The sequence below is a fragment of the Sturnira hondurensis genome, unplaced genomic scaffold (genome assembly GCF_014824575.4).
Source record: "Sturnira hondurensis isolate 20B ecotype Veracruz unplaced genomic scaffold, ASM1482457v3 Scaffold0019006, whole genome shotgun sequence".
NCBI classification, from domain to species: Eukaryota; Metazoa; Chordata; class Mammalia; order Chiroptera; family Phyllostomidae; genus Sturnira; species Sturnira hondurensis.
Genome location: NW_028091637.1, coordinates 9,407,884 through 9,429,360, shown reverse-complemented (window position 1 = coordinate 9,429,360; position 21,477 = coordinate 9,407,884). Strand labels below are relative to the sequence as shown.

General features: G+C 48.3%; 1 protein-coding gene across 2 annotated transcripts in view; it reads left to right on the top strand.

The window, feature by feature from the left end:
• OSBPL10 (oxysterol binding protein like 10) overlaps positions 1-21,477 on the top strand; it is a 242,023-nt gene that overhangs the window by 184,027 nt on the left and 36,519 nt on the right. For both annotated transcript variants that reach the window (XM_037070682.1, XM_037070681.1), the window contains one exon: positions 888-1,042. In XM_037070682.1, the coding sequence (XP_036926577.1) occupies positions 888-1,042 (155 nt within the window). The remainder of the gene's footprint in view (positions 1-887; positions 1,043-21,477) is intronic.

Here is a 21,477-nt window from a genome sequence, read left to right as displayed (position 1 = left end):
TAGAACATCCGAGATGCTGAAAGGTTGAGTTCTAGTTCATCTGGGGCGGTCTGTGCTTCTGCCTTCCATTTCTCCATCCCTTACCCCTGAGTTTACACTGAAAACAATCTTCAGAGGGCAGGTAGGTCAGCTGAGTTGGAGACCGATTCTGACTCTAATGGCAGAATCACTATTACAAGGGTAAAGAAATCCACCACTGATTACTCCTGTCCCCAGTAGTAAACATGTACAAATATTCTATACTAGCACATGACTGTTAAAAAAAATAGAATTGGCAAGTTTTTTTTCCCCGCCCCCGAGGATTGGGGGAGGATTAGAAGAACACCCCTGGTTTCCCAGATCGGTTTCCTGCGTTCCTTGCTAAGATGGAATGACCCCATGTGCTGTCCACTATGGGACTTACACACCAGCCACCTCTCACGGCAGAGGCGGCGTCACGCGATCCCACTGCAGCCGTCCTTCTAAGCTGTGGTCATCATGTGTAGTGGTGGTAAACCACGTTCCGAGCAGCCTGTGTTTGTAAAATTAGAGTTTTGGGGTTTTTTGGTTGTAAACATTAAAAAATGTTGTTAAGTTAAAAAAATAAAACACCTTGAAGGAACTGTGGCTTGGGGGAAACGTGGATTGTTTGTGTCTGAGTGTGGGGAGAGAAACGGCCTATGGTGAGTCGGAGACTGCCATTTCTGTAGAAGCTAGTTTATAAAGAGACGATCGGAACCCGCCCTTGGTGCGCCACTCAAAACAAGCTCCACCTAAATTCACCTGGGTCCGCTCGCAAGTGGGCCCACTTCCGGTCAGTCTCTGAATACAGCGAGGTACGGATGTTTCTTGAACTATAAATGTTTGACTTGGAAAATACGTGGCATCAATCTAGGTCTTTATTTCAGAAAACATCCTGGGATGGCACGGGCCCAAGTCACATTCCACAGAGCCGCTGAAAAATGGGACATTCGGCTCCCTGCCATCAGCCAGTGCCAACGTAACCTGGGCCATTTTACCAAACTCCGCGGAAGATGAACACGCCTGCCAGCCGGAGCCAGAGGTAAGCGAGGGGCCCTCCCAGCACTTTCACGGCCTGTGTTATCGCTTGTTCAGAGACATACTCGTTCTATTCGTAACTTGCTCGGCTCTCCGTTTTAAGAGGAGACAAATGATAAAATGAAGCATTGCACGTCTGGCGCGTCTGCTCTGGTGTCTGGCAGCTGCTGTGGGCGAATGGGGATCCTACCAAGGAGGGCTCTCCCAGTTTTCATCGAAGTGGGAATCGTGTAACTTCAAGCGGGAGAAATTCTGACACGCCCGTTAACGCGATGCCTATTGACGGGAAGGGAGCAGTTACAATATAGTCTGTCCCTCCCCTGAAGAATGGCTTCTTCGTGTGGTTCGCGCTGAAGGTCCTGACTCACGTGCTCGACTCCTGCATGCTGCAGACCCAGGGTCCTCGGGGCAGGGACCGGGACTCCCTCTGGGCACTGCACTGCAGCTCAGGTCCAGGCTGCAGAGGACACCTGCCCTGCCTGGCCAGGGAGGGGAAGCCCCTGCAGGTCTTCACCACCAGCCAGGCTCAGACAGGCTTCAGGGACTCCGTCACTTGGCTCTCGTGACTGACTGTGCGTCTAGTGGTGGCTGGGAGGAAGCCAGGTATAGCATTGCCTTTTGTCAGTTTTACTTTGTGTCAGGAGTGAATTTTGTTTTTTTCTTTTTCTTTAAAAAATTTTTTTTACATCCTTGCCTGAGGATATGTCTGTTGATGAGAGAGACACACACACACATCAGTGTGAAAGAGAAACATTAACCAGTCTCCTCCCATATACTCCCTGACTGGAAATTGAACCCACAACCTAGGAATGTGCCCTGACCAAGGATCGAACCCACAGCCCTTTGGTGCACAGGACAATGCTCCAACCAACTGAGCCACCTGGCCAGAGCCCCTGTTCCTTTGGGTGCACATGCCCTGTTGACATGATCTTTGACCCAGGCTGAGCCCCGCTTTTGCCACGGTAGAGGTTATTCTTACTGTGAATGGAAATCACTTCAGCCTGAAAAGTGGGGAGGGCTCACAAAATCTGTGTTGTAAGTTCGAAAGCCCCGAGTCTGCTCCTTCAGTCAGATGGCGTTGGTTAGCAATGGAAATTGTTCTCCAAGCTTCCCTTCACTGCAGTCTCTCGCAGTGACGTGACAGCTGAGTTCCTCCAGAGGCAGGGTCCGCCTGTGCGCAGATTGTCATCCCTGTGGGTACGGTGGCTCTGCGGGGCGAGCAGTGCACGGGGCATGTGAGGTGTTAGAAGGCATTGGCCTCTGCCTGTGCAGTGAGTTGCAGGCTGCAAACACTGCCGCTGTGTAGGCAAACTGGAAGGTAAGTCGGCAACCGAGTAAATTCCGGGGGCTGCTCTGTCGTGCTGCTCTTTTGAGATGATTCGGTGGGGTGGCCTTTGAGGATGGGGTACTTAGCACTAGAGGGTTGAAAGATTCAGTGCTCTTTATTTTCTCGGAAGGAACCTCTGGGGATTCACACCATAATAAACCTTCTAAAAGTCTTGCTCTAGAGAGAAATTTAAAGAGTACAGAAGGAAGTTCTTAGATCTCTAGTAGTAATTTTTGAGGTCCTCGCTCTCGGCAGTGTTCTTGGGCAGAACCGAGCAGGGGCCGTGACCTGAGGAGCTCACTTATCAGGGCTGCGGGTCTTCCTCATTCTGGGGCTCCTCCTCGGTGTTTCTCTTGCTTTTCCCAGCCGGGTGCGTCCTTTAATCCTGAAATTAGGGAGGCCAGGTCTGTTCTTTTTACATAAAATCATGGCCCACTCGCCTTTGCCAGTCGGTATCATCGATCATATGTAGTTGTCCTTAAGAAATAACTAGCTCTCAACTGCAACTTTAAAAAAAAGACTCTGAAAGAGAAGGAGGGAGAGCATTGCCCCCTAAGTTCGGCGTGACAATCATTAATTTCTGGTTGTCATGTTTGCCCTCACTTATGTTGTGAAAGCTACGTGAGATACTGTTTGTGAGAGACTCACTGGGGTGCGAGGGGGCAGAATTAGAGGACTTTTGCAGACACCCCTCAACTCTCCCAGTGACAACTCTGGGAGATGGTCCTCGCAACCCCAACAGCTCCTGTTGCCTGGACACCACTCTTATTTTAGGGGATTTCCCTTTGTTATTTTTTCTTAAGAGTTAAAGGCCTGGTTGGTGTAGCTCAGTGGATTGAGTGCTGGCCTGCGAACCAAAGGGTCACAGGTTCGATTCCCAGTCAGGGCACATGCCTGGGTTGTGGGCCAGGTTTCCGGTAGGGGGTGTGCTAGAGGCAACCAAACATTGATGTTTCTCTCCCTCTCTTTCTCCCTCCCTTACCCTCTCTAAATAAATAAATAAACAATAAATAAATATTTTTAAGGGTTCTTTAAAGAAGCCAACAATATCCACCCAATAGCTTTCCTGTCAGAAAAAGGGAAATATTTCCAATGCCTCCTCCTTGTATAACTTAGAGAAATGACCCAAGAAGAAAGTGAAATTTTTAGAGGCAAAAATGTCTTTATAAGAAGGTTTCTTAACCCTTTTGGCACCGAGATTACAGTTCTGTGATCACTGGGAAACTAAGAATTGTAGTTACTGTGGTACATTAGCTAAATAAACTTTTAAAAAAACATTTTGGTCAAGTTAGGTCTTTAGGAGCAATAATTGGAGATAAAAGATACCTCCCCTCTGGGGTGTATGTGCGTGTGTGTGTGTGTGTGTGTAATACCACCAAGCAATAAACTTAATCCAGTTCTCACTGGATACAGACTGGGTGTCCCACAATTCAACCCCGTGCTGACACTGTCTACCTCGAGGGAGCGTCAGATTCCACAGAGTAAGGGCTCAGTCCCATGGGACACCACCCCCAACACACATACTTCTCATGCCAGCCATGTAAGTTCAGTGTCACCTGTGCTTCTGACGAACTAACTGTAGATCAGAGGTTCCAGTGACCCCTCTGTGGGTTGGATTAGCTTTGCTGGTTTGGCTCATTATGCAACTCAGAGAAGCATGTACTAGTTTATGATAAAAGGCTATAATTCGGGAAAGGGCGGGAGTGGCGCCTCCCTTCCAGGTGTGTACTCTCCCGGGACGTGCACGGGTTCGCCAGCCTGGTCGCTCTCTGCACTCTGCTCTTGTTGGGATGTCAGCGGGTTTGTTAGACAGGAGTGGTTGGTCAGATCATCGGCTATTAGTGACTGAATTTGACCTCCAGCCTCTCGCTCTCCCTGGAGGTTGGGGTGAGACTGTAAGTTCCAATCTTTTAATCCGGCTCCTTCTGCACCCATTCCCCATCCTGAGGTTACCTAGCGGCTTTCCTAAAGTTACCCCAATAACACAACAAAAGATACCTTTATCTCTCTCATCTTTCGGGAAATTCTGTGGCTTTTAAGAGCTTTCTTCCAGGAACACAGACAAAGAGCAAAGATATTCTTTTCTTCTTATAAATCACAGTATTGCACTCCCCTCCTCTGATTCTGGCTTACCATAAAATAACTTACAGATGTCTGGAAAATTAATGCATTTTCAAGATTAGTCTGCCTAATTCCCAGCAGAATAAAACTCACAGAGCAGTGTGTATTTAATGCATGAGTTAGGACTGTGATTGGCTCTGTTATCAAGTGCAGGGATCTTACCATTTTATTCCGCTGGGGCTACAGCTAAATGTGAAAATGAAATACTCTTTGATAATAAAACGAGTCAGGATCTTGGTTTTACCCATTAGTAGAGCCAATTTTTCTAGTTTCTTAACACCATTGGAAATCTAAGTTTGGACAGAAAAAGGGTTTTGTTTGCTTTCTGTGTCGAAGAATGCCTTGTTCTAGGACGCGAAGAACTGGGATGGCGGAGACACTAAGGACTGGCCCCCCTTCTAGGAGTGGGGCCCTTATTGCACCCTTCTGATGGGAAACCTACCCGCGCCATGTCCCTGACTTTCTTACAGCAAGGTTTCCAAATGCGTCACAGGTTTCATTAATGCATTTATGTGAGGTTTGGAAGCCTGAGGTGAAGACCCCGCCCTGTTCCTTTTGCTGGTGCTGCCGGCAGGCGAGGCCCTGGGGATGTGAGTGTGGAGAGGCACTTGCAGTGGCCAGACTCGTTGTCCTAGGACCTTAGCCCCCCCCTGCCTGGGCTGGAGAAGCTTGTGGGGGCAGCCGCAGCTTCCCGACCTTTAGATCGTGGTCTCTAACATGGCGTGTTCTTAAATTAAAGAGTCCGAGGGGGACTTCTGCTCCCCCAGGTCTTTCAGTGATTCTTTGAATGCCTAATTCCCATGCAAAATCCCCTTCTATTTGAAATACCTGGAGTCACCTCTGTTCCCAGTGCTGAGTCCCGACTGGCTGGGTTGTTGGGCCAGGAGAGCCGAGGGCGACACGAAGACAGCCCCGAGTGACAGGGCTGCTGTGCCACCCTGTCACCCACCTTTCTGGAGGACGTATCTGGGGGGCAAGACTTTAATTTTGCTCGACATTCAGGTCCATTGAGGTATCATTCACAAATAATGAAATTTGCCCTTTTAAAATGCACTTTTCTCACTTGTAACAAATCAAAGTCTTACGACAGTTCCATCCCTTTCCCGGATTCCCGTGTGTTCTTCGCTTGCCCTTGGAAATCGCTCATGTTTCATACCCATTCGGCGGTGCCTTTTCCAGAAGAGCCTGTCAATGGAACCACACAGGGTGCAGCCTTGTGAGCCGGGCTTACTTCGTTTGCAAAGCCCGTGTGAGATTCACCCGTGACACAGTGTTGGCCAGCGGTACTCGTATCCACTGGGTCCAGAGTCTGTGTTTGCCGCCCCCAGATGAAGGACATCCGTTAAACTTGAAAAACAGCTTCACATCCCCCATCAGAAAAAGGGGGGCATTTAAAAATAGTGTCGTGTAGTCATTTGGGGTAATTATTTGGTGCCCAGATGCCTTGCGCTCAGCCTGAAGGGAAGGTGGGGAATTAGTACTATTCATACTGGTAATCCCTCCCACCGAGACCCTGCGCAGAGCAGGTTTTAAGCCTTTGCCTTTGAGCTCCTGCCAGTCCCTGGGTCGACGTTTCATTAGAAGCTTTGTCTGGTTAATTGTATTGCGGTGGCAACGGTGCTGTCAAGAGACCACACACCACTACCCTCCCCCTGCCTCCAGTTAGAAAGGCTTCTCATCATGTCCCAAAGTACTGAGCACTAGATCAGCGTGTAAATGAGCCAAATGGGGTTTGCTTAGGAAATTGCAGAACTGCATCTTCAAGTAAGGGCATGGTAATCTCCTCCCTTCCCCAAGGCTGGCAAATTGTCTTGTGCCTAAAGGAAGGGGACAAATAGGAGTTTTGCTCCAAGGAGAGTTTTCGTGTCCTTGGTTGAATTGTCATTTTAGCACTGAACTTTTGAACCGCTTACCATAAACGCTGGCCGGTGGGAGCCCGCAGGCGTGCACAGTGAAGCCCGGCCCGGGTAGGCCCCTCCACCCACTGTCCATCTCCACACTACGCATGCGTGTAGGTGGGTGTTAATTAAGGGTGTCGGGCCTGGTGATAGGTTTTTGAAAATAAGGCGATGCACTGTTTCGATCCTTTGGATGATTCTGATAACACACATTGTCGGTCTTAAAGGATTGTTCACCGTACTCGACCTCGACACGTACTTATTTGTTGTCCACTGTTTGACCAAGGAGTGCGGTGGCTGTCCCTGACTCACAGGGCTCGAACGTCACCTCATTGAGTTCGGTCATAACCCCACAAAGTTTAATTCCAGAGGATTGCTAGGTGGGAAATGTCGTCGATCCCTCTTAGGGTTTGTTACAAGTGAGTTCTCATTTGCTAGGATTACTGCTTCCCACCCCACTCCCCACACTGTTATCAGATAGTTGGACTGCATAGCCTCAGATTCTGGAGAACGGGCTTTTCCTCTCTTTGAGTCATAGCTTTGGAGTCACTGTGTCTTAGAATTAAGCCACTCTTTGGGAGTCAAAAGGCCACTCCCCAAACTGGAGTGGCTGTCAGTGACTGTCATGGTTCGGGACAAGATTGGCACCTGGACTTCCTTTCCCCTCAGCCAGTGTCCTTTCTCACAGTATACCATTTCCTGTGCCCAGTAAAATTCTTTCAGTTGTAAGTGAGAGTCCAACAATGAGTAGTTCAAGCAAATTAATTTTATCACCCAATAGGAACTGTGCTAGTAAGTGTTTCCTGGTTTGACATACAGGTTTCTGGCAAACAGTATGGAGATTCCTCAGAAAAAAATTAGAAAAAGAGCTACCAAATAATCTGCTTTTGTGTATTTATCCTAAGGAAATAAAATGAGGATCTGAGAGATACTTGCACTCACTGTAGCATTGGTCATCATTGCTAAGCGGTGGCAATGACCTAAACAGTCCTCAGGGGGCAAATGTCTAGAGAAAATGTGTGCACACATGCCTTGGAGAATCATTCTGCCTTTTTAAAGAAGGACATTCTGTCATGTGCTGCAATATGAGTGAACCTTGAGAACATTATGCTGAGTGAAACAAGCCAGTCACAGAAGGACAAGTACTGAGTGATTCCACTTAGACCCACTACGAAAGTAGTCAGATTCATAGAAACAGTTCAGTTGAAGCCCTGACCTTCAGGGCGACTGTGTGTGGGAGGTAGTGTCTTCAGGAGGCAAGTAAGGTTACATGAGGTCATGAGAGTGGGGGCCCTCATCCGACAGCACTAGAGCCTGGTAAACAGAGGGGCGGGGGAGAGCTCTCACTCTGTCCCCGCCCTGTGAGGAGGACACAGCGAGAAGGCAGCCACGCACAAACCAGGGAGGAGGTCCTCACTAGAACTAGCCCTGCTGGCACCCTGATCTTGGGCTTCCAGCCTCCAGTACTATGAGGAAATAAATTCCTGTTGTTTAAACCACCTAGGCTGTGGTATTTTGTTACGCAACCCGAGCTAAGACTCTCGGCTTTTTCACTCCACGCACATTTCACAATGTTTGAACAGCAGGTTCTCACTAACGCTGTCTTACTTAACGTTGTTTTGTTATAGCATTGATGAGATGATGTGGGAATGTAACGCTTGTTTATATCAATTAGCCTATGGTAAAATTGATTTTGATATACATTCTTTCTGTTAAAGTCGCAGAACCTAGCGATGATGTTAAGAGAGGACCTACTGTAATTATGTTTTATGTCTTGAGATGAGAAGCAGGAGAGCTGGTTTTCAGCCAAGTGACGTTTCCAGGTTCGTGTGCCAAGGCCATGGAGGTCCTGGCGATTCAGACAAGCAGCTGGGAGGTGACCTGGAATTTGAAGGCCTGCTTCTGTGGTCCTCGGATAGACTGTAACGATCAAGAGCTTTCTGCCTGGCAAAAAAGCATTTTCCTGCCCCCCTTTCTTCTCCTGTTGAAAAACCAACAGCAGACATAACCATCTGAGCCCTGTGTGCCTTTTCCAAGGGCTTCTTGATCTTAGTTTTTGTCAGCACTAATGAGCTCTCTGCTAGAGGCACGGCAGCGTAATTTCCTGTACAGCTTTGGGGAATGAATTTCACTACGTAATACTTTTTCAAAGTCTTGTCCCTTCCTCCATCCCCTTTCACTTTCCCTTTCTCTCTTCCTTGTCATGAATGATAATGTTTTGTTTTCTTGGCTGGACGTTGCTTTTATCAGAGAGAGGTGGAGTAGGGTGGCAGGACCCAAGTCATAGTTTCTCGGGGGCCAGTAGGGTGTCTCAGGGCTCTTCATGGGTCTTAACACTGGAGTAAGCCAGACTTTGGGGATGGCCTGAGGAGGGATCACCCTGGTGCTTCCTTTCTCTCCCCTCCCCCCAGGCCGTGGTGGCTTTGTGACATAAACACCCTCCAGAGTGTTGGGGAGGGAGCCAGCTGAGCCTTGCCATTTGTGAGCTGGAGCCCTGTGAAAAAAATCAGCACCAAGTGGTACAGTCTGTCCTGTCCCGCAGCCGTACCCAAAGGATTAACCGCTTTGAAACGGGTGAATGAAAAGAGCTTAACACACTGCGGTGTTTAGTCTGGGTTTGCCCCGTTCCTCCTTTTCTCCTTCCCATCATTCCTGTGACCAAGAAGGGAGGAAGTCAGAGCTGAACCAGGTGTGCAGCGTCGAAGAGGTGGTAGCGATGTGGTATGATCTTTTTTTAGTATTCTGTTGTTTTGCGTGTTTCTTCTCATCTCATAGATGTGGCCCCAGATTTTACAATTCCCTGCGCGTCCCCCCTTGCCTACCTAGTCCCATGAAATTATACCAGTATAAATGAGCTTTTCACCATCTGCCTGGCTTATATTTTTATTTCCCCATGATGAATAACTATTCTCACGGTGATTTATATGCTGCCTTGGATGACGTTCACTTTTCTAAGATGGAAAGTCAGCGCTGAGAGATTTATGATCTTGGGGAAAGAGTATTATGGAAAAAAAGAGTTTTCTCACATATACAGCACTTTGGGCTTTGCCTGAATTAATCAATGAGATTTCATGTCCCTTTTGGAACTTGAACTGGGTTTTGTGGATGGGTCATGTGCTGTGCAATGTGGGGGCTTACTGCATACTCAATAATACTTGTAAATTTAAAAATTGGGGTAGCAGTGATGGGTGTGAGCAGCCAGACAGCATGTAGACAGTGTGTGAGTGTGAATGAAGCAGAGCCGGAGAGCGATGGCTGTGGAATCGTCCGAGTCTGTTGGCGATTTTCAGACCCTGCGCCTGTGGGACTCAACCAACCTCTTCTCTTAACACTTGAACGCACTTTACCAGGAGCTGTGTGGCTGTCCCCTGTCACCCCAGGACCAGAGCCGTCCTCGCCACTGCAGACAGATTTAGAGCAGCAAGGGCCAAGTGAAGTGGGTGGGCTCTGCCAGGTGACAAACTCCATCAGGTGTCTTGTGACACCCTGTCACCCTTGTCTTTTTTCTCTGTCATTCATTGTTCACAGCCAGCTAAGTGGACACCGGATTTTCCTTACTTCACATGGGGCTCTTTTTATTGGCCACGGTAATCTCAGGAAATGACCTCATTGTGAGTAAGTGTGAGTGGCAGAAATACAGTCACATGGGGGAAAGGAAACCATAACTCTTTTGGAAATGAAATGAAACATGGTTGAGAATTGTGTTCCGATATGTAACACCATGGGTGTCCTTCAGACTGCCCCAAATCTTCTGTTACATTTGACTTGATTTCATCAGAACTCCTTTTCTTTAAAAAGAGTAAGAAATGTATACAGCATTTTGTAGATGTTTTCAAATTAACATTACAAGAATGTCAAATTTCCACTCTTTACAGCGAATGAATAGCCTTTTGCCCACATTCTGTCTAGAACTTGGTGGGTGACTCTGGAAGGGGACCTGCACCGTGAATGACATTGTTTAGAAAATGCGTTTCAGAGTTCAGATGCTGAGTTTTCAGTGGCTCCTGTGTGAAGATGCAGGGCCAACATGTAGTTCTGGCTTAGGAAGGAAATATACATATCACATAGTTCAGGGAGAAAAAATGTCTCCGTGGGGACTGTGAGGTTTTCCCAGAGAAGACGATGCCAAGTTCAGGACTGAATTGAGAAAAGAAATAGACGTGAGAGAAAGAGACTACACTTCTGCTTACATGCCTTTTTAAAAATCCCATTATGAAATTTTAGAGCTAAAAACTTTGCTTAGAAGGGGATTTTTATAGAAATGCCCACAACGAGAAAATGCTGCCTGCTTAGAGGCTGCTCTGCGAGATCAGCAGTCCCTAACCCGGTAAGTGGAGACTCCTCGTGTCCTGGGGAGTGAGGGACAGATGGAACCCCTGTTACTTCCTGAACTGCACTGGGAAGCCTTTATGAGCATCAGAGTGCCCACTTCACAAAAGCAAACCTTTTGTTTATATCATTTAAGAACACAGCCCTGGCTGGTGTGGCTCGGTGGATTGAGTGCTGGCTTGGTGAACAAAGGGTTGCTAGTTCGATTCCCAGTCAGGGCACATGCCTGGGTTTCAGGCCAGGTCCCTGGTGGGGCACGTGTGAGAGGCAACCACACATTGATGTTTCTCTTCCTCTTTTTTTCTCTCTCCCTTCCCCTCTCTCTAAAAAGAAATAAATGAAATAAAAAAAAGAACTCAGATTCTTTGAAGAAGCAATTGGTAGTACCTAAGCTACAAAATAATAATAAAGTCAACAAGAGATCCTGTTTTAGATAATTTAGCCGTTGGAGATGCGTAGAAGAGTTTCTCAAAGTCCCGGGAGTATTTTGGAGAGGTCCAGTTCAGTGATGGCATTTCTAGGATCAGAGGAATGATGCTAATATTCCCTCTCCCCTTCTCTCGAGCACTTTGGTATAGAGTAGAGGGCAGTTTCAGCTGTCCCTTGATGGGGAGGGGGTCAGCTTGATGTCTTGGTATAGTTCCTGCTCTTGAGGCTGACAGAGCAGTTTGAACCCAAGCTCTTCCGTGTACTTGGCGTGAGACTTGGGCATGTGCGTAATCAGTGGTAATGCTCATGGTAACTTCCTGTTGGAAACGTCATGAGAATTAGATGAGATCATGTATTTTCAGTGTTTAGCTCTGTGCCCAGCACATGGTAGGTACTTAGGAGTGAATCAGTGTTTATTCAAACCATTCTTTGTCCTGCCTATGTCATCGTCATTGTCAGGTTTGAAGTACGTTGGGAACCCCTGAAGAGTGTTTGTTGTTATGCTCTTCTGGGTTCCTGTTGTGAGATTTGTTTTTCTTTTGTTGGTCTTCCAAAAGAGTAGTCCGGGTATAAACAATGACATGTATATTTATTTGCATGGTGGAATGTGACTGACAAAGGACTTGCAGTCATAACTTACTCAAATTAAGTTTCTTCAGATGTAGCTAAATAATCATCAAGGCAGTGTTGTTGCTGGTGTCTTGTCTGGGTTCTCTCCCAGGAGGACCTAAAAACCAGCCAGCTGACTTGGCAGTGTGGACCCAGGCCACGGGGCATCTCTATGGGGGGATACCCACATGGGCTGATTTTCACAGCCTACCCCAGGTTTGCCTACAGGAGAGGGTCCAGGATGCAGAGAAATAAAGGAGATACAGGTAGTTTGTATTAGTTTCCTATTGGCTGCTATAACAAACTGCTACAAATTTAACAGTTCAACACAACACAAATTTATCATCCTGCAGTTCTAGAGGTTAGAAGTCTGGCACAGGTCTCAGTGGACTAAAATCAAGGTGTTGGCAGGTCTGTATTCCTTTCTGGAGACACTAGAGGAGAATCTGTTTCCTTGGCTTTTCGAGCTTCGAGAGGCTGCTTGCATTTCTTGGCTTGTGGCCCATTCCTGTCTCTTTAGGCCAGGAACATTGCGTCTCTTTGACCTTGCTTCCCTAGTCATATCTCCTTCTGGCTTCCCCCTTCTGCCTACCTCTTCCACTGCTAAGGGTCCTTGTGGTTGCATTGGGCCCCTCCAGATAACAGGATTACCTCCCCACTTTAAGATCAGCTCATCAGCAACCTTAATTCCTTATTGGCATGTAACCAAACACAGTCACCATCCTGAGAATGAGGACTTGGACACCTTTAGGCCACTGTTCAGCCTACCACAGCAGGTGAGTTGGTTGGCATCCACCAAATACATTAGCTATACCATGGAAATAAAACTAGGGTCAACTTTTAGCTTGAAAATAGAGCAAATCGTTAAACTGCTCTCTTTGCAGACAGCAGTGGGCTCGGCCGGATGCATTATTGGGAGAATAATGGCATTGCTTTCTGTACCCGGTGACTTTTCAAACTCGCCTTTCCCAGTCGGCCTCTGCTCCTCTTCCTCCACCTCCTCCCCCGCCTCCCGAGAGCCTCAGAATTAAACCGGACGTGACACCATGAAGTCGATTTTGACAGTTCATACAGTTGGTAGCTTGGCGGTAGAAGGAAGAGGAGCTTGAACATTATTGTTGAAACAACATAATCGTTGCATAAAAAATATAGCCAAGGATTTGTAGAAAGTCAGAAGTGAAAGTCCACTATTTCAGCTCCGGTTCTGACGTTGCCGCCTACGAGGGGCTAGTGCGTCTCTTCTGGGGAGTTTATTTGCACAGAAAAGATACGCACATTTAAACTTTTTTACAGCAGTGGAATCACAATGGAGATAGTGTGTATAGAATGTGACTTTAATTTACCAGTGTAGCTTAGGTATCTCCCCATGTCTGTTTGTGGAGCTGGTTTAACAGAAAGCAGCATTCAGCTCTATGAATATATGATAAGTCATGACATCATATGTTAACTTATTTAACCAGGCCCTGTGAGAGACATTTAGGTTGTCCAGTTTTGTTTTTTTACAAATGGTGCTCTACACATATTTTGCATGTTTATGCAAATATATATCATATGGGGAAAACGTCAAGCAGTGGAATTTAAGTGGAATTCAGTTGAAAAATGTGGAAATTTAAAATTTTGCTAAGTATTACCAAATTGCCTCCAGGATTGAGCTGTATTTACACGCCCATAGCGGTGCATGAGGGTTGCTGTTCGCCTCTCCCTCGGCAAAGAATGTCACTGTTTTCCTACCGGCTTTTTTTTTTTAAGATTTATTTATGTATTTATTTACCTTTAGAGGGGAAGGAGAGAGGGAGAGAAACATCAATGTATGGTTGCCTTTTGTGTGTCCCCTGCTGGGAGTTGGCCTGCAGGGAACTGGCCTGCAACCCAGACATGTGCCCCGACTGGGAATCGAACCGCGACCCCCTGGTTCGCAGGCCCGTGCTCAATCCACTGAGCTATGCCAGCCAGGGACTGGCTTTTTTTTTTAATAGAAGAAAAATGGTATTGCATTTTAATTTCTATTTTTAAAATTGTGAACAAAGTTAAGAATGTTTCATGTGTTTGTTGCCATTTGTTTTTAATGTCTTGTACATTTTCCAATTCAGTTGGACTTTTAAAATTAATATTTGATAGGAATTGTTTTTATATTAAGCCAATTAGTCCTTCATAATTCGAGACAGTGTTATGTCTGTTTCTTGGCTGCGCTTTTAGAGGTGAGATGTGAGGGACAGCGGTTATGGTTCCAGTCACCGCCGTGAAATCCTTTCCCATGAAGGCTCCTTAAGCTTCCGTGGGTTTGAGAGTCTTAGCCCCCTTACATCCTTCCATAAACATTCAGGATTAGTTTCAAATGAGGCTCTTACAAGGGTGTCCGACTCGTGTCCCACGGGCCGCATGCAGCCCAGGATGGTTGTGACTGTGGCCCAACACAAAATCGTAAATTGGCTTAACATGCTATGAGATGTTTTTGTGATCACGGGTTGCAATGTATTTAATGTGTGGCCCGAGACAACTCTTCTTCTTCCAGGGTGGCCCGAGAGGCCAAAAGGCTGGACACCCTGCCTTCAGAACTCTGCCTGTTGCTGTCTAGGACCACCCACTGGGGTGAGCCGTCCAGTTGCTGTCTGTGTTGGTTATTTCGCACGAATCACGCAGTCCTCTCATGGAGAACCGTGGCTACGTGGAGGCTTGCTCTCGCTGCCCCCACCCTCTCCCTGGTCTCTGTTCTTGCTCTGAAGCAGATGTCAGAATGTGTAGGGACGCGTTCTATAGCGGATCTGGTTTGTACGCTCTGTCTCCGTGCAGGGTATGATGATGTCGGTTTTTAAGGCAGTTTTATGCAGATTTTAAAAATCAAGTTGACAAAAAAAAATCCCACCCTTTCATTTCTCAAAAACGAAGCACTTACTATCAGAAGGTAACTGTCAGAAGTGCTTTTTTTGAGTTCTAAAGACATTGGATTATGGATGGCATAATAAAATACCCAGATAAATCATAATTTCAAATCTAGTAGTGCATAGCATTGGTTATTTTTAGACTCCCATGCCTTATGAATGGGATGAAGACATGTTCAGGATCAGAGCATTTGTCAAACTGTCCCCCCAAGTGACAGGAAACGGAGCTTTAAGAGCCATCCCAGGGCGGCGGTGTGCTGGAGAGACGCCGGTGTGCGTCCGAGTGAGCTATTGCAAGGAGAACGAGAATCCGGTATTTAGCAGAATGCCTGCCCCACCGAGTACATGTACACCCTGAGGTTCACTCTCTCCTCCTTGTGCCCAGTCGAATACCCCCATGGTTCTGGCCATTAGTAGCGCTCACCACGGTGCTCGCCCAACCTGGGAATGGTTGTGACCGTCTCCCGAGTCTCCCCTTGAAGTTTTCGCTGAGTGCGAAGCATTGCAGAGTGTGACACTGTGACAGCTGTTAACGTGGACGACATAGTGGGCCTCCTTTGGACCTGATGGCAGTGGAATAACCATAAGGGAAAAACATGAATCGCTGTGATTGCCCTCTCAGAGCCCTGAGCACCAATTTGCGTTTGAATAAAAGTACAGGAAACCTTGTCTTACTGTCCTCTGTCTCTGGCTAGAAAAATGGACACATAGTGCAGATTAAACAATGGAGAAGGTGCCTGTTATTGGAGCCAAAAAGTCTTGAGTAGGATTTGGAGACTGTAGCTTTACTAGGGCCTTATTGGTGCTTCCTCATCATGAAATTAAGAGCTGTGGTCGTTTAGTGTTGGGTTCACTTTCTTTTCTTTCTTTCTTTCTCTTTCTTCCTTTCTCTTTCTTCCTTTCTCTCTCTCTCTCTCTTTCTTTCTCTCTTTTTCTTTCTCTATTTCTACAAACACTAGAGTCTGTATTCTCCCAGATGCTTTTATTTAGTTTGCTAATATTTATAGAAATCGGGACATCATAGGCATATTGCTAGAACCCTTTTTAAGAGAGGGGGGAAAAGTCTAAAATTGCCCAAGCTTTGGGTTGTTTCTGAAATTCCTAGCTCTTGGATGTGCTGTGGGGATGTACTAAATCATTGGAACTTGTAAGAGGAGACGATAATCCAGAAACTCACTTCTTGGAACGAAATGGCCTAGGGCCAACTGATTCTGACCCGTCGGAGGCTGGGATGAGACTGAGTGCGTAGGGATAGGGGCCCGGCACCCAGGACTCCCTCGGTGAGTGTGTGTTTTGTGTGGCCCGGAGAGAATGGTATCTGCAGAAGAGTTTTAAATGCACCTCGCTTTTTCCATTATTCATCATGCAATCCCTCTTTGCCTGCGAGGAGTAGTAAATGCCTCCTGCTTCTAATGACTTGTAAATCAAAACTGCTCTGTGGTTTCTAATGCCACAGTTATTTCCTTTGTGTTATCGTACCCTCCCCAAATTTCCACTGGAGAGACTCGGGGCGGGGGGGATTTCCAAGGGAGAGGCACAAAGGATTAAAATGGACCGATACAACTCAAAGTCAGAATTAAATAACTGTCTGGTGCAGCGACTGATGAAAACGCAATCATTCTCTTCCACTCAAAGTTTATAGCTTTCCAATTCTGTTTCAGGGCCATCGAGTGGAATTTCCCGAGTCTGGTCCAATGATGAGAAATACAGTTTTCTTATTCAGTTGGTGACCACACACGTGTTTGAGAACCGTCATCTGGCTCTCCCTGGTATCTAAGGCAGGGCCGTGGCCACCGTGGGCACTCAGGGAGCAGTTGAGTCCAAGTGACACCACCCCCCACTAGGCTTTCCTGGGTGCTGGGTTCTAGCACACCTGCCTTTCTCTGCGTTTCCTTGAAGCCCCTATGGCCTGGGATCGTTCAAGCAGTTTCTTAAATGCTGGCAGGCACCCGAATCCCCTGGGGGGCGGCTCGGCAAAGCCCAGGCCCTGCAGGGGGCTGGGGAGGAAACAGAGTTGCTCAGCTGGGCACAGAGCTTGTTTTGCAAGATGAGAAAGTTGTAGAAACCTGTTGCACAGCAATGCAAATATAGTTGACACTGCTGAACTGTACACTTCAGGTTCAGATGATAAATAGTTAGGATGGTCAAGAAATTTAATTGGATATAAAGCTTTGTCATACTCATGGGACTCTACACTGTATAGTGTATATTGGTCTGTATATTGTACCATGTATACATTATAGTTCCATTAAAAAAGAAAAAAAAAGCCCTCAAAGGAACACACACAGGGCCGGGGCCCTAGACTTTTTGCCTTTCTGTCATGTTCCCTGCCTGAGGCCGCGGGCCTGGGGCCTCTGGTTAAGCAGGCCTGGCTCAGAGCTGCTCTGCACACCCAGGTGGCGTTGCATTTTTCTTGCTGCCCCTGCCTTGGAGTTTAAGCCTGTGACCATGCATACATAGTGGGAAAAGCAAGGCAGTCTGACGCTGTGAGTGGCATTGAGTGTAGAGACCGGAAGAATCGCTAATGCGGGGCCACCAACTTTACTTTCATCATGTGCTTTCAGAGTAAAGGCATTCGCCGTCTGCAGCATCCGAAGAAATACATCATCCAGCACAAGGCGTGAATCGATACTAATTTAAACGGGGGATAGAAAAAGCCAGAGTTCTATTCTTGGGCATGCATCAGTGATTTCAATAGGAAAGCAAATCTCAGGTGGTAGATTTCCTTTAAGTTTTTAGGCACAGAATCACTTTAATACTGTTGAGTATTCCAAGTACATCTTCCCCTCATCATTTTGTTTCTGAGGTGAAGGTGCTTGGAAAATGATTCTTTGGTGCTTCATTAGGAATTTGAAGTTTCCAGAATGACCGGCTCTCACTGAGGTTTCTAATCCAAGCAGTTAACCAAGGAGGCACCGCAGAAACCTGTGAGCTCCACGTGGAGCCTGCGAGGATGAGGGGGAGGGAGGGATTGCTCCTGCCCTGGCGGCATCCAGACGTCCGTTATGGCCCAGGGGGTCATGTGTGCAAAGAAATAACAAGCGGTAGGAGACGGGGAAGTGAATTGGGAGGGCAGGAAGGGTGCAGCGCGGTGCCGCACGTCCCACAGCGCTTGCTCGGTGATGAGGGTGTTTCCTTTGTACGTGGGCTGGTATGGTAGCCCCTGGCCACACGCAGTGGTGGTGTACTTAAAACGTGGCTGGTGCCGTCGAGGAACTGAATTTTAAATTTTGTTTAGCTTTAAGAGCTCCGTGTAGCCAGTGGCTCCTGCACCGGTCAGCACCAGCCTCAAGGGTAGCACGTGGTCTGGGGTCAGTGGAGGCTGGATGAGGCCTGGCGAGGGGTGGGAGGGAAAGAGGGAAGACGCCCCGGTGGAGGAAAGCCTGCAATGTTGGGCGGCGTGGGGGGTTTTCTCTGGGCAATGGGAGAGCACGGGAGGTTTTTCAACAGAGACGGGTTTGGGGGAAGAAAGTTCCAGTGGTGTGATACTGGACACAGCCTAGGGGGAGGCGTCCGGGGCAGAGATACAAACTGCCGACTGTTAGGGTTGCCCAGTGATGTGCCTGAGGCCCAGGGTGTGACAGCCACCACGAGGAAGGGTGGGGCCGTGTGGACCAGGTGGGCGTTTTCGGGAGGTGTCGGCCAACCTGCAGGCCTTGAGTTTGGATGATGAAAAGGATGTGGGCAAAACAAACAGGTCCGGATGCTGGTGGGACCCTTTTAAAGTGTGTGCGGGTCTGAGAGGAGGGGAGAGGGGCTTTCCTCCCAGTTGAATGTGGCCTGCCCAGTTGAGTCTTCCCCGTGGTGGTCTCCTGCCCACCGTCGCCCCCTGCAGACGTGGCTGACCAGACCGTGTGCTGCCGGCCCCACCTGCCATTTTCTGTACTTCCTTTTTTTCTTGTCTGCTACCGACTTTTACTGTTTCCCCTTTGCTTCTTGGGCCCCTGCGGTAGCTCGCTATTTGACCTTACACGTGGGAACCGAAACTGAACCTCCGTCTGCCCAGCAAGGCTGCAGGTCCCAGGCGGGCAGGAGGGCCGAGGCCCTGTCCAGCCCTGTCTGCATTCCTGTCCTGTGCCCAGCGTGGAGCCTGCCGTGGCTGTGTACTGAATAAAGGAAAGGGGAGACAGGGGACATTTGACTGCCTCCCCCCGCCCCCTGCTTAGTGCCTTTCGGTTCCCTCAGACTGGACCATTGCTGGCGAAGTTGTCCAGAGTGGCCTCGGTACCCTGTCACCCCTGTTCGTGGTCACGCCCCCGGTTAATCCCCTTGGGGGCTGGGTTACACTCTTCAGCCTATAAGGAAACTTCAGCGATTCCTCATTTCCAAAGGCGAAAGCCAAGTATTTCCTTCACTTACCCATTCGACTAATACGTGCATGTCGTCAGGTACTGTTTTGGGGGATGGAGACAAAACAGTGAACACACACAGTCCTGGTTCCTGTGAGCTGACATCCGACAGCGGGGACATGTGATAGATTGCTGTGTGATAAATCCAACTGGGAGTGACTAGTGCCACGAGAAGGAGCACTGGGGAGGCGTGAACGGTGGCAGAGGGAGATGGTGACATTCAGGGAGCTGCCCTGGTCTGGGACAGTGAAGTAAAGGTCTGAGTGCAGTGGGGGAGTGAGCCTTGTGCAGATACGAAGGCCCTGAGGCAGGTGTGCAGGAGCCCGGATGGCTGCGAGTTGGGGACGAGGGAAGGTGGGAAGGAAGATGAGTGGAGCAGTGGGACAAGAGCACGGGGGGCCGAACAGGCCACAGGGAGGACTCTGAAGCATATTCCGAACGAAGTGGGAGGGTTTTGAGCATAGAAGTTTCACAGTGTGCTTCATGACTCTAGACGCTTCCTGACTGCTGTCAGGAGACATAGATAGTAGAGGGAGGGGGCAGGGGAGACCGATGGGAGGGTGTTGCAGACATTAAGTGAGAGGACCGTGGCTCGTGCCTGCCAGAGTGGTGGTGGTTGTAAGAAGCAATCAGATCTGGATACAATTTGCAGGATTTCTTGACAGGTGTGAGTGGGGTAAAGCATGAGCTGGAGGGTGGTAAGGGGCGGGCGTTGCCAAGGCTTTTGGCTGACTGGATAATGAAGTTGTCATTCACAGAGGGGGGAGGGCACCATGTTGGAGTGCGAACTCGAAGGTCTGATTTGGACACACACACAGTTTGATGTTCTTATTAGGTATTATGTTTACCTTCTGCTGCTGCTGTAACAAATCACAGCAGACTTACTGGTTTAACACAATATATACTTGTTATCTAACAGCTCTGTAGGTCAGATGTCTGATACAGGTCTCTCTGGGCTACAGCCTGTTCCTTGCTGTTTCTGGATTCTAGAGGCTTCGTGCTCTCCTGGGACTGTGGCCCCTTCCCCCAACTTCAAAGCTGGCAGTATTGCGCCTCCCGAACTCCACTTCCATAGTTGCAGCTTCTTCTGACCTGGTCCAGGAAAGAGTCTCTGATTTTAGGGATGCGTGGGGTTGTATTGGATGCATCTGGATAGCCCTGGGTACTCTTCTCCCCTGCTCTCAAGGCTCTGAACCGCATCACATTTGTCAAGGCCTCTGTGTCATTTAAAGTAGCACATTCCCAGGTTCCAGGCTCGGGGACGTCTCTGAGCATCTGTTAGTCTGCCTGCCACAGGTAACTCAAGGGGACGGACGTGGTATAGGGGCAGCTGGGTGCACACAGCTGGAGTTCAGGAGAGAAGGCTGAACTTGAGATGTAAATTTAGAAGTCACGAATACGTATAAAAGGGTTAAAGCCCTGGCATCAGATGGACTCTCCAAGGGAGTGGGTCTAGTCAGGAGGTCAAAGCCGCATGTTGTCTGGCCTCAGCCCGACTTCCCTCGTCATCACGTCGCTCCTTCTGTAGGGACGGCCCCGCCTTTCTCTGGCTGCCCTGAGCACTGCTCTGTGGGGACCCTCAGCACGGGTTCTGTCTCTTTGCAAACCTCTCGGGTCACCCAGGCCATGGCCTCCCTTCTGTCCTTGTTTGACGCTGCATCCTTTCTCCTTTTATTTTATTTTTGATTTTTAAATCGCAGCCTTATTGAGATGTAATTCACAGGCCACATCCTTAACCCATGTAAAGGGTAGCCTCCCACGGATTTCAGTGTATTTAGATAGGTACCACCTCAATTGTGGACCCATGTTCATTGCCTCAGAAAGAAGCCCCATACCCTTTAGTGACCAGCCCCTGGCCCATCCGTCCTCCCAGCCCTGCCAACCACTAACCTTATTTCTGTCTCTATAGATTTGCCTGACTTGGGTGTCTCATATAAGTGGGATCGTGCAGGTGGGGTCTTTTGTCACTGGCTCTCCTTTCCTTCCAAATTGGGATTTTTGTCCTTGCGCACTCACATTCCCCCCACCCCTTTATTTTTTTTCAGTTTTAATCATTTCTCAAAATTTTTATATTGACCACCAATGATAAAACACCAGCCAGTCTTGAGATTCTAGAAGTGAAAACCCAGATTAGGCAGGATTCCTGCCCTCCGGGAGCTCTGATGAGGGTGCGCTGGCAACTACACGGCCACAACCGTGCACAGCGTTCCTTCTCCCGGGCCCTGGAGGTGACATCTGAGTGCAGGTCCTCCCGGGGCCCGGAGGAGCCAGCTCAGATAACTCGTGTTCCTCGCCCAGAAGAGACTTGCCTTCCTGCTCCAGCGGGAAGGCAGACACGCAGTCGCATCAGTACAGTTCGACAAGTGCTAGATTGGATGTGCACAGAGCATTTCAGGTCCTTCGTTGGGATGGAGGTGCCACCCTGCCCGTTGAACTGTCTCCAGTGATGAGTTGGGACTTCTCTGTCCCACCCAGAGCTCGGGGGGGGGGGGGGGGGG